General features: G+C 59.6%; 1 protein-coding gene across 1 annotated transcript; it reads left to right on the top strand.

The window, feature by feature from the left end:
• Positions 1 to 3,492: 3,492 nt before the first annotated feature.
• Positions 3,493 to 10,973, top strand: SMIM24 (small integral membrane protein 24). The gene is made up of 4 exons (XM_090027366.1): positions 3,493 to 3,652; positions 7,986 to 8,121; positions 9,360 to 9,398; positions 10,558 to 10,973. The coding sequence occupies exons 1-4, from the start codon at positions 3,589 to 3,591 to the stop codon at positions 10,667 to 10,669; spliced, it is 351 nt and encodes a 116-aa protein (XP_089883492.1). The 5' UTR covers positions 3,493 to 3,588; the 3' UTR covers positions 10,670 to 10,973.
• The last annotated feature ends 1,263 nt before the right edge of the window (positions 10,974 to 12,236 follow it).

The raw sequence follows: 12,236 nt of genomic DNA, 5'->3' as shown, positions 1-12,236 counted from the left end.
CGCATGCCCAATCCCGCCCCCACACACCCTGCCTACAACGGCATGCACACGCTTGCACCTACGAAGGGCTCAGGCACATGCACACTTGACAGGGTTGCCTGGGGCTGTCTGTCTGGGGCTACCTGTAGGTGTGTTTGCTGCTGGTACCCACTAACAAGGGGCTTCCCTTGCCCCTATGTCTCTCCTTTGGCCCTGTGACCTTAGGCACTTCCCCCATTTGAGGGGCAGCACAGGGCTGTCGCACACCCCGGGAGTTGCTGGCAGGCTGGCCGTGCGCCCTCCTTCTGCTGCCCCCCCGGGAACTATTCTTGGGCATCAGAGAGGGAAAGGCTGGAGCCAGATCTCCCCTGGCTCGGGGCAGGCTGGGCTCTTTTTCCGCAGTCCCCTGCCACGTGGGTCCCTCGAGAGGCTGCCCAGGGTGTGTCTGAACAGCAGGGCTCAGAGGGGCCTCTCGGGGCCTTGGCGGTCCCTGGGTTATCACCTCCCATGAGCCTTGCGCTTGGAAGGCAGTGGCTGTTTGTTCCCAGTGACACCCTGGGGCTGTTTCCATGGCATCTTCAGGCCCTGAACCACTGTGCTAAAGTCCAAATTCCAGCGAGCTGGTTGCTGAGGGGAGCAGAGCTGGCATGAACGGTGCCAGGCACTTTCCTCAGGGGAGAGGGCTCTGGTTTTCCCACGTGCATGCCAGCTCCGCTCTCGGGCCCAGGGGACAGGCTGCCTGCACAGCCCACGTGCCAGGAGAAGGGGAGCGGGGGCCAGGCGGGGAGCTGGCCCACTTGCTCTGCTCATCGTTGCTCAGAACCTGCCCCGACTTTGACCAGCCTCTCCTGCACCCTGCCAGTAGTCCCACTGTTAAGGACCTCCAGCCCTGCCTAGAAAATGATGACCATCTCAAGATAGCCATGGGAGATGAGCCTGTCCGGGCGTATAGGCAGCCCCGAACCTCAAACAGTGTCTCTGCAGCCACAGACCACCTCACTCCTCTTCTCACTGAGGCACCAGCCTTGCAATAGACCCAGATGCCAGCTGTGCCCCTTTATCAGCATAGACTATGTCATCACTGGACCAGACATGACCTCTGCCAATGTCATATAGGCCATCACCTGCTTGCAGTGCTTCTGCTGTACACTGGACAGCTGGGCAGTCCTTATGCAAGAGAAAGCACAGATACTGAGCTGACATCAGTGGCAGAAAGACACGCACGCCCATGGCCATGCGCCGTGACCTCCCTGGACCATCCAGCGCCGACCTCAGGTAGCTGTTTTTTGACAAGGAAACTTTAAAACCCAATATGAATGCAAAACAGCACAACAAGAAATCCTCTGCAGGCTGGCGTGTGTGATGTGCAGTCTAAAGGCAGACTCTGGATTTTTATCACATTACCTGGATCAACTTTTATGGCCCCTACAGGTATACTGCCTTGTTTTCTTCTTCAGTCCACCTTTGCCTCTCAGCACTGCCCTCTCCTTCATCCCTCTCCCTGTCCTTTGTGTTTAACTCTCTCTCTCTGTTAGCACACCTGCTCCCTGCAGAAGTGAGCGGCTGCTTATGAAAGCGTATGCGCCTGAATTAGTCTAAAAAGTGCAACTCTCCTATGCCTTCTGCCTGACTCAGACTAACATAGCTAACTTTCTCTCGCTGGTCCCAAACCATATTCTGCGGTGGGAGGAGTAGGGTCTGGTGGGTTAAAGCAGTGAGAGCTGGGCACCAGGCCTGTCCAGCTCCAGGAGAAGTCTGGGGTCCGGTGGGTTAGAGGGGCTGGGAGCCAGACCCTTGTTTTGGGCAGGTAGTTTGTGTAGTGGTTAGAGCTGGGGACAGGGCCCCGGTTCCTGATCCTGCTACCAGCTCCCAGTCTGCTTGATGCAGCACATTACTACACTGAGCCTCAGGTGGCCTTGCAAAATAGCATGGCCTGCCTCTCTGGGCTCCTGTGACAGCCAAGGCGTGCAGGGCGCACAGCTGCTGCCCTGTGAGATCCTAGCCACGTGGCATCCGGGGCGCTGTGCGATCCTAACCCACAGGCACCAGCTGCAGTCGGGGGGTGCAGTCCCTGGCTGCCAGTGTAGGCGCAGGGTGCCCTATGTCCTCTGCTGAGGCAGATCTCCAGTCCTGCTGCTGGGACTGATCGGCCAAGGTCTTCCAGATAATGGCATTAATGGTTAGCAGTTTATGGTTGGCACAAACTCTCCCAGCATGAAGTGGCCCCAGGCTCCTGCTACCAGGACAGCAGCCAGGCCCACAGAACAGCAGCTCCTGGCCAGGAGCAAGCCTGGTGCCCGCAGACACCCCGGCTGCCAGCGCAGGGGCTCTACCAGGGGCCTCCAGAGCTACAGGCAGGGGCTGCTGCTGCAGCTGGAACTAAGGGCCAGGGCCTGCGGGCAGGACTGGAAGAGGCACCAGTTTGTTGGACCAGGCTGGAGAAGATCATGCCTGACCTAGGCTGGCACCACCTGTGGGGAGCTCAGCTCAGTCTGGCAAAATGGTGGTGCCGTGGGCACAGGAGCACTGTGGGCAGAGGCCTTGTCTCCCGTTTGCCCAGCGCTGCCACAGGCCACTGCATGGGGGGAGGCTGCGGCACAGCCCCCTGGCTGCAGTCCCTGTCCTCCTTCACCTTGCTCCTCAGGGAAGGGCCAGCTGGAGGCATCTGTCCCCCCATTCTGGACACAGCAGCGCTGGGTCATACCCCCACTGGCCCAGAGGCAGGAGGAGGAAGCTGCCTGTCCACCGAACCTGCAGGGGAGGCAGGTATGGCCCAGTGCTGCTGTGTCCAGAATGGGGGGACATGACATTGCACCCATGGGGAGGGGTTGCAGGGAGGTGCCCAGAGGCAGAGTTGTGACCAGTGCACCCACTCCTGCAGTGCTGTTGGCTCTCCTTGCCCCCAGCCTCCCTGCAGGTGGATGGGGTGGGGAGAGAACCGGGAGGGCAGGCAGACTGGGATGCCGCTGGCTGCAGTGGTGTTGGCTGGGTTGCCTGTGGGCACTGCCCTAGAGGCCTCGAGCATGGAGGACCAGTTACTTCCTGACGCTGCATGGCCCATCCCATGGCTCAGCCCAGTGTGCAAGCAGTGTCCGGGCTGCCACGGACCGGGGTGGGAATCTCCGCTGCGGCTGCCAGATGCCGGGTTCCCTCAGACACACACAGGCCCCAGAAAATCCTTGGGAGCTTTGGCTCACAGGCGAACACCCTGCATGGGTGCCCCTGAGCCCTGGCCTGGATCTTTTGCTCACACAGTGGGCCCTGTGTTGTGCCACGCTGAAGTCGTAGCAACCCGCGGCGCTGGCAGGGAACATGCAAGTGCCTCTTTTCCCATGCCGCGCTCTGTCAGCGCCTCCGAAGAGGTAGAGACAGCTAGGTGCCCTGGTGCCTTTAAGACCAGTGTTGGCATGGGCTCCCCTGAACAGGACAAGCCGGCTGGTGGGCTGTCCCAGGGAAACCTTCGGTGCAGGGCGGGGGCAGCTTATCAGGAAGAAGCGCTGCCCTTTGAGTTCAGGTTCAGTGTCGAGTGAGCGAGCAGCCCTGTCCACCTGCTGCTGCCGCACAGAGGCACTACCACACCCCCAGCAGGCGCTCAGCAAGCCAGGCACCATGGCCCCCCTGCAAGCTGCTCTCCTGCTGTTGCTCCTCGCCTCCTCTTCGCAAGCCCAGGACGGTAGGGGCTGTGCCCCACTCCCTGCCTGAGACCGGGGGAGTGTGTGTGTGTGTGTGTGTGTGTGTGTGTGTGTGTGTGTGTTTGGGGTGGGGGGGCACAGGGAAAAGAGGAGTGTTGGGTGCGGGACCCCAGGGTTGGTTTAGGGGGTCTCAGGTGCCAGCCCATACCACACCTGGGTCCTGACCAGCACCAACCCCCTTGGGAAGTTCCCCTGGGGATGGAGTCCGCTCACAGGCTCACAGTGACCCGGCTAGCTGTGCAGGGCAAGCCTGCAGACTGTTGGGGGAACCTGGAGGAGACCCTCCTGTTCCCCACCAAGACCAGCACCCCCAGTGCCCTCTGCCCCACTCCCTAGTTCTGCTCTGGGGGCCCACAAACCAGCATGCACCCCACAGCTTCTGCAATGAGATTCGGGAAATCCAGCCAAAATCTCTATGGCCCAAGCCAAGCGTCCCAGCAGTTCTGTTTCACAGGAAAAAGCAAAATGTCTGGTTTTGCACCAAATCACAATGGAAGCAGATTGGGCCATGCTAAGATGCAGGATGCCAGGTTTCACCCTGTTCGGGTGCAGAGCTCTGTTGGTGGCATCTGGCTGGGTTGTTTGCAGTAGCCACGACCTGGCGGGTGCAGGCTGTTGTCCTTAACTTGCGGCTGCTGTCCAGAGAACACGGCTCCTTGTAGATCTCTGACATAAAGGCCATGTCCTCATCAATGAGTACGTTGGTGGGGCAGCCATAGGTTGGACAGAAGTAACACAGGATGTTGCGCTGGCTGTGACCTCCCTGGTGGGCCCTGGGCCTCAGATTTTGGTGGAGTGACCCACCGTGCCAAGGATGTAGGATTGCTCCAACTGCTTGCCCTTTAGTTCTGCCGGCTCCATAGGTCCCTGCTCCTGCTCCTGCTCCTTGGGTTCCTTCTACTGGGCAGACGCAACAGTCGTGGCACTACTGTTGCACGCAGTTTGGGGCAGTCCCACCCCATAGGACCCCTGTGGCGGTTCAGCTCAGTCCTGTTGGTGCCAGTGTAGCCTAGAGCGTTGCTCAAGGCAGGCTTGGAGCATCATCTGGGCTGTGCTTGGGACCATACAATCTGGGTGACCTGCCATGCATTCTGGGTCCCTGTCCTAGTATACCAACTTGCCTCCTAATTGTATAGAGGCATTGCCCGAGCAGCCAGGTAGTATCATGGGGCAGAGTGACCCGGTCAAGGGAGAGCATACAGCGTGGCGTGGGATGATGGCTAATGCTTCTGGAATGACAGAGGTCTCCATCCTCCTCAAGGGCTCTTTGCTGCATGGTGAGGGACAGCAGCCTCTACCCCACACACACAGATGGCTTTGGATCTCATTTGTTCAGCTTGCCGTGTATCTGCAGCCACCCTGTCCTGGCCAGATCAGAATTGCAGAGCTGGAAGCTGGCTTTTATGCCCAGCACTGGTCCCTGGTGCCACAGGAACCTTGTCATCTGCTGGGCATTGTTGTCTGTGAGAGGCGGCATCTGGCCAGGTAGCTCCTCTACTGCTGGCAAGGGCCCAGCTCAGGGCCAAGAGCTGTAGCTGGAAGCAGCTGTGATGTTTATCATTCTGTCTTGCTCCTTCAGTCCCTGGCCAGTGCTTACCATCACCCACGCCTGCCTGTCCTGGTCACCATCATCAGTGTGCACCTTGAACAGGTGGGTGGGATCGGAGTCAGCTTGTGGCAGGGTCTTTGCCATGGCAGATGCTGGGGACTCAGCAGTGTCCCAACTCTCCCTGCAGCTAAGGCTTAAAAGCCCCCATTGCAGGGCGTAGAGGGGTACGGTGTGGGTGGGAAGGGCCTCTGGTATCCTGCACAGTCCTGGCACTTCTGCAGGCTTTGTCAGGACTAGAGCTGGGGAGCAAGTTTGGAGGAAAACTTTTGCTGAAAAGTGCAGCTTTGGTGATGATGCCCAGCCGTTGGACAGATCTGTCTCCATTTAGCCAAACTGTGCAAGTAAGAGAAAGAACGGGAAAAGTGGAACTTCCTGTTTTAGGGGCTGGAAACAATTTCTCAGTTTGAAACATCTCATTTCAAACTTCCCTCCTGTCCCAAAAAGCTGGTTCGTTCCATCCAACACAAAGCCACCTCAGCTTGGCGAGACTTGCTTAGAAGAGTTCTCCTTGGGGCTGGACTCAGAGCCGTTCTGGATGATGCTTTTGGGCCTTGGCAGTGACCTGAAAAATCAGACACTGCCTGATACTGGCCATGACACCCTGAATCTTCTCTGCTGCCGGGGGATGGCCCCTTACTCCTCCAGCGTGGCACAGGGAAAGGTTTGATTTTCAGTCCGTGCTGGTTGGGTGGGTGATCTGAACACCAGCCTCACATCCCAGCATCACATCCTCCCCACCAGGCCGTTCTGGTGGGAGTGAGGGTTGGTTGCAGGGGTGAGGGGTGCAACCTCTCCTGGTGAAGCTATCCTACGTGTCTGAGTCTGTATGCAACATGGAAGAGCTTCAACAAGAGGAGAGTTTTCCTGGGCTGCGTGAGACCTGTGTGGAAGTCCTTGCTTTAAGTCAGGGAGGGGACAGTCTCAAGCATGGGGGTGCTGAGTGCTGTAACCATCGGGCTGTTGGTACAGACACACAATGCCCTGGTCAGGTCCAGGCTGGTAGGTCTGTGTTGGTTTATCTGCCCTTCCCTTGCAGGGGCAGCCAAGACCTATGAGCCTGCAGTGCTGGAGAACATCCATGCCCTTTACAACGGGCATTGCTATTTGTACAGCTAACGACAATCCCCTTCTGGTGTGTGTTGGAGCCCAGCCCCATGCACCTTTGGAAGGGTTTGCTAAGTCCTGTGGCTGCCAAGGCTGGAAAAAATTCCCCTGGTGGATAATAATCACCGGGGAACCAGTGTCCAGTATGGCCCCAGTCTGCCATTGCTGAGGCTAGCAGGAACCAGGGGCTCTTGGCAGTGAATCCAGGCTGGTCCTAGTCAGACAGTGGAGCCAGAAGTTGTCCCGCTAGGTTTGGTCCTGAACCCTGAGTCCGTGGGGTGGGGACCATCTCCTCCCTTCTGAGAGGGGAGCATCAAGTCAAGGCTGGTGGTAAATGCTCTAGGAGTCTCAATGGGTTTTTGAGGCTGGAAAAAAAAGTCTGTCTTTTCTGGAAGGAGAGATGTCCAAGGGTGACTCCCAGGCACCACCAAGTCCTCCAGCCCTGGGCTCCTGGTTGGCCATGTCTGCCTGTCCTCGAGGACCACGCTACGCTGCTCAGCAGAGCTCCCTTCCCAGTGCTGGGGGCACAAGACAGCTGAGAGTCTGACTGCAGCCCCTCCCAGCCCCCCTGTGCTGTGCCCGAGCCCCAGGAAAGGCTTGGCTGAAGTCCTGACCTACAGGGCCCCAGTAGCTCCAGCTGCTGGGGGAGGCCATGACCTGGCCCAGGGACCCTGTCTGCAAACCTCAAGTCCTGTTTGAACTGCTGCTTTCAGGGGGCAAAGGGATCTCCCGTCCTGAGTCATGTGCTTCTAACTAGGCATCACCCCTCTGCTTGGGGAGGCAGGAGTTAACCCTGGGCACTGGCACCACCAAACAGTGCCAGGAACGAAGGCAGGGACTGACCCCCTCTCAGGGCTGTGCCAGGCAGTACCCCTTCCCCCACAGAGACTAAGGCATCTACCTGTGCCCTAGGGCCCCAGCAGCCCAGCCCAGCCCAAATGCCCTGCACCACTGCAAGAGGCTTTCAGCCCGCTCCTCTGAGACCGACTGGGTGGGTCCAGCACCCCCCACCCCCCTAGCCCCCTTGTGCCTGACCAGCTTCTCCCCCTTTAGTGACAGGCACCCCTTCCAGTGAAAGTCAGATCATGGTCTCCTTGTCTCTGGGATGACTCCCTTCTCCCAGGGAAAGCTCTTGCCCATCACCTACCCCTGGATAGTGGGGAGGCCGGCTGGGCCATCCAAAGGGCAGTGTGTGTCCCCTCCCTGAGCTTGGGGTAGGGGCTGTGCTCACCCCCACAAGGGTCTGAACTGCCCTGTCCCTGCCCAGGGAGCTTTATGGAGTCCCCCGAGCCCAGCACTAGCCTGGTAGCCTCCCTGCTGCACTCTGCCAGTGCCTTTAGGGAGCTGACTGTGTTGGGGGTGGACCTGCCAGGCCGGCAGGAGCACATGGAGCTCCGGGATGCTGGAGGGAACCTGGGGCAAGTAGCAGTCTTGGGGAAGGCTGGTCCCTCCAGGCCCGGGCTCAGGCTTGTGGCTGGAACTGGAGGCTGGCTGCCCCGATGCTGGGGCTGGCTAGGGAGCTCCCCAGTGCCAGTGGGCCCTATACCTGTGAGAGGATCGGGCCCTCTCCTGAAGTGACCCCTCTTCTTTTGGCTTGGCAGGGGCTGTGAAGGGCACTACGTCAGGCTCCCATGAGCTGCAGCCCTGGCTGGTGGGTCTGACAGCCGTCGTGGTCTTCCTCTTCATCGTCTTCCTGCTGATGATCATCAACAGAGTCTTGTGCTATAAGAAGCACAGGTGGGCTCTTGCCTGTCCCCCTGGGCTGCCAAAGGGATTGTCCCCTTTAACGTGGCCTTATCCTGCTTGGTCCTGAGCACCCTCTTGTGCTGCTCCTTTCCCTGTCCCCCATTTGCCTTCTCTTTGCCACTGCTTTCACAGTGACTTGCACTGCAGAGCTGGTGCAGGCAGGCCCCTGCTGACTGCTCTGAGCTTGCACAGAGTTTTTACGGAGAGACAAAAATGCTTTGCATATGGCTCAGGCTGGAAATGGGAACCAGGACTCCTGGGTTCCTCTCCGAGGGCTGAGAGGGGAAGATAGCTTCGGTTCCTGCCTGGCTGAAGGGGAGCTGGGTGGTATGAGCACTGGGGGCTCAGGCAGTGTTTAAAGCAGTGACACCTCTGCGCCAGTGCAGGAACAGGCAGCTCCAGAAAACGGCTATGCCCTTGTATAAATGCATCATCCTGGGCCCCAAAAGAGACTTTAGCCTCTGACCTCCTCGGCACAAGTGGATGCAGGATTTTGCAAAGCCGGGGAGAAGGGCTGGGGGGTGCGGAGGCAGTGACTGGTGCTTCAGGGCAGCTGCACCCCCTCCCTACCTTCCCCTCCCCCCCGCTGAACCAGGACAGTCAGACCATGCTGCAGGAGCAGTGGGCAGGGGCTATATTAGCTACGCAAAGCAGGTAGAAATTTGCCTCCTACCCAGAGGCTTGTCCCCCTCCACTTGCTGCTGTCACTGCCATCCCCAGAGCCAGCAGAGCTCCAGAGTCACTTCTGCCCAGCTCCAGCTGGGCTGCACGAGGCAGGCTCAGCCTGGGACTGCAGCAGTGGTGGCCACATTCCCCCTCCCTACATCTTTGCCTTGGGCTGACAGAGAAGGCCAGGGAAGACTGGGGAAAGGAGAGGGGACGTGTCTCTGAGCATGGAGGGGAATATTTTACCTGCTTTGGGGACTTAAAAAAGTCCCCGGCTGCTGGTCCTGCCGCATGGTGAGAAATGGGGATGTGGCCATGCCCCAGCAGCATCCCTTCTGGATCTGCCCCTGCTCCTGGGTGATGGTAGCAAGGAGAGGAGCCCAGGCGCGCGGGTTCTCCAGAGGGCTCTGCTTGGCAGCCTCCGGGAGGTCTCTGTTGGAGCTGTTCCCAGGCTCTGCAGAGTCAGGGGTACTGGCTGTTTGGTGCCTGAGCCAAAGCCTGTGGTTGGGGTGTACAGCCCCGCAGAGCTTGGCTGACTCTCTGCTTCCTTGCTTTTCTCCCAGGGACGAGGAGGATACCCAGGGACACCAGGCTGATGCCAGGTAATGCCTCCCCTCTATGGCTGCGGCCCTCCCATGGGGCTACTCTGAGGGCACTGCCCAGTGCACCAGGATCCCTCCAGCTCCATTGTGCCCCTTGGCTGTTGTGAGGGCAGAGCTGAGCAGCTACAGGCTCCCTGGCTGTTCCCATCAGCTTGGCCAAGGGGGCAGCCCAGGAGCCTGGGACCATGCTTATGGTTCTGCTGCAGGGCTTTGGACAGGTCCCTGATCTTTCTGTGCCTCGATTTGCCCAACAACAAAAGATAAGCAGGTTTCCTATAGGCTGGATCACTGCACTGTGGAGTCCACGTTGCAGTGCAGGAGGGGTGCACATGCCCAGCACGAGCCCTGGAGAGGCTGTGGCAAGCAGGGAGGGAGTCAGCACTTGGAGCTGTGGCTTAGCGAGTGGCAAAGCTGGGTGCTGTTCCCTTGCCTTCCTGTAAGCCACCAGGCCCACGTCCCAGCCACACCACGGTGAGAAGAGCACCCAGCTCCCACCTAGAGCTTTTCTGCCATCCACCTCAAAGCACTTCATGGCAGCCAGCAGCACTAGCCCCCGCACAGGCTCCCAGCCCCTGAGAGGGCTGCAGATCCCTGTTCTCCCCCATCCCAGGCAGCACCCTAGCCTTCTCAGTGCACAAAGAGACCGCAAATACTCAGATACAACCACAGGGCAGCACCTAGGCTTGTAATGCTTACCTAGAGACCCACGAGACTCAGCAGTCCTCCAAGAGCCCAGCTGTGTTGGGTGGAGCCCTGAAAGATGGGCTTGCACCACCAGCTTTCTTAGCCGCGGGTCACACCCCCGAGGCCAGGACCCTGTGCAGCAGCCCCTGCCTCCACAGCTCACGCCTGGCAGCTGCATCCACAGGGAACATGGGGCATCCGTGTCACACGTAAAGTAACACATGGGAAAGCACCAGTGCAGATGAGCTGTTACAGAGCCGGTCAAGGGGAGCTCCAGAGGCAGCCAGGGCAGCCAGCTCGCCAGGAGACCCTTTGGTGTCCAGCCAGATAGAAAAAGTGTTAATGAACGTATTAATGAGCATGTGTTAAAAATGCCCCTTATGAAGCCAGGGCCTGAGTAGACGCAGCTCTGGAGGCATCCCCGTCCCTGCGCAGAGCTGCCCGGTGACGCTGTGTCCTCTCTGTCTCTCCCTAGTCCTGGCAGGCTCACCCCCAATGGCTACGAGAACGAGGCGCTGCAGGAGCAGCCGGAGGAGCAGGAGGAGCAGGAGGAAGGGGCGAAGCCGAACAAAACCACCTCTCTGTGAGGGTGCGCTGCCCCGCTGGAGCCTGCTGCACCGATCTGCCCTGGACACACCTGCTTTGAGACAAACCAGTCAGCTCTTGGCTGCCTAGCTCGGCCCAAGGAGTCTCCTGCCCGCGTCAGACCCTGCTTGCACGTGCCACTGCCCCCAGCTACAACAGCACCACGGGCTGCTCTAGGCTGCTGGATCACATCTCGCCCCATGCCAGTGCTCTCTGCTCACTGCCCCCCAGGGCCTCCGGGCATTAACCCGTGACCTGCACTGCTGTGCCTGGCGTCATTTATTACATGTCCCAGGAGTTCACGTCGTAGCGGCCTCCCTCGAATCACTGAGTGCGGCTTGTAGCTCCGTGGTGGGCCGGGGCTTAACCTAACAACCAGGTCATGAGAGGTCCCAGAGGCAACTCCCCTGGGACAAAACACAGCCAAACATGACCCCGGGGGCCCCCAGTGCATGCCCCAAGTCCCTGGCCAGGACTGGAAGGGAGGAGGAACAGCTCAGCCCACACTCCTGTCCCCCTGCAACGCACAGGTGCTGTGCTCACCTAGGACCCTGTCCAGTGAGAGCAGAAATCCAGGCCAAACTTTACTGTGGCCAGCAGCAGGAGATCCCTGTGCTTTGAGCAGGCAGGCAGAGGGTCCCCCTTGTCCCTGGGGTTGCAGCAGGGAAGGACCTGGCCTGGATTTCCATGCCCACCTGGAACGGGCTCTGGGTGCAGGCCTGAGGAGGGGCAGAGCCAAGGATCACTGTGGCGTCTAGCACTGTGTGCCAACCCAGCATCACCTGCTGCACACGGAGGGGCTACAACAGCCCTGCGGAGGCTGCTTTCGGGGGTTTGGCTCTCCCCAGGACAGCCCAAATTGGCCCTAGCGCTGACCCCCACCTACAGAGCAGGGGTGCAGGGGCTCTGCAGAGTGGGGACTGGTCAGGGCCAGCCCCTGCAGGAGGTAGCTGGGCTTGGCGCTGCTACAGGCTGAGACTGCCTCTCCAGAGCCTGCAACTGCTGTTGGGAAGGCAGGACACAGGTGCTCCAGTCCCCACAGCCCCTGCCCTTGCTGGCCTTGAAGGGCCCAGGAGGCTGCCCCTCCCTGCCCAGTTGGGCAGAGCCTCTCTAGGAAACACGGCTGATGGGTGCCACCTGCGGGCGAGACCCTGCAACTACCCCCCGCCTTGGGGAAAGCCTGGCAGAGCAGGGATGGGAGGGTGGGGACGGGGAGCAGGAGAGCAGCGCTGGGCCTAGTAGTCAGACCCTGGGTCTTCCTCGGCTGCTGCTGCAGACTTGGGCTCTGGTGTCCAATCTGCCTTGGCAGGAGCGATGAATAAAAGCTTCTTCCCTCACGGGCACAGAGACAAGCATCCGATCTCGGGGACCCGAGCGTAAGTACCGCAGCGCTGTCAGCTGAGGTCTGTAGGGAGCAGAAGGGGTCACAGCCCTGAAGGTGGGAGTGCAGCAGTGCTGCCTGGCTCTGCAGAGAGCCTGAGCCCCGCGCTTGGAATGGCTTGAACTGCCCCATGGATTGACCAGGGGCTACCATGTCAGGGCTTCCACCCCCTCCTCCGGCCAGCACCC

The sequence above is a fragment of the Crocodylus siamensis genome, chromosome 14 (genome assembly GCF_052110815.1).
Source record: "Crocodylus siamensis isolate JL-2025a chromosome 14, ASM5211081v1, whole genome shotgun sequence".
Classification (NCBI taxonomy): Eukaryota; Metazoa; Chordata; order Crocodylia; family Crocodylidae; genus Crocodylus; species Crocodylus siamensis.
The sequence above is the reverse complement of the archived record's forward strand: the minus strand, read 5'-3'. Positions and strand labels throughout refer to the sequence as shown.

Bases quoted from the DNA above. Each gene is read 5' to 3' on its own strand.
- SMIM24 (XM_090027366.1), top strand. From the start codon at position 3,589: ATGGCCCCCCTGCAAGCTGCTCTCCTGCTGTTGCTCCTCGCCTCCTCT. The intron at 8,122-9,359 runs GTGGGCTCTTGC...CTTTTCTCCCAG, and splicing joins TTGTGCTATAAGAAGCACAG to GGACGAGGAGGATACCCAGG. The intron at 9,399-10,557 runs GTAATGCCTCCC...GTCTCTCCCTAG, and splicing joins GGACACCAGGCTGATGCCAG to TCCTGGCAGGCTCACCCCCA.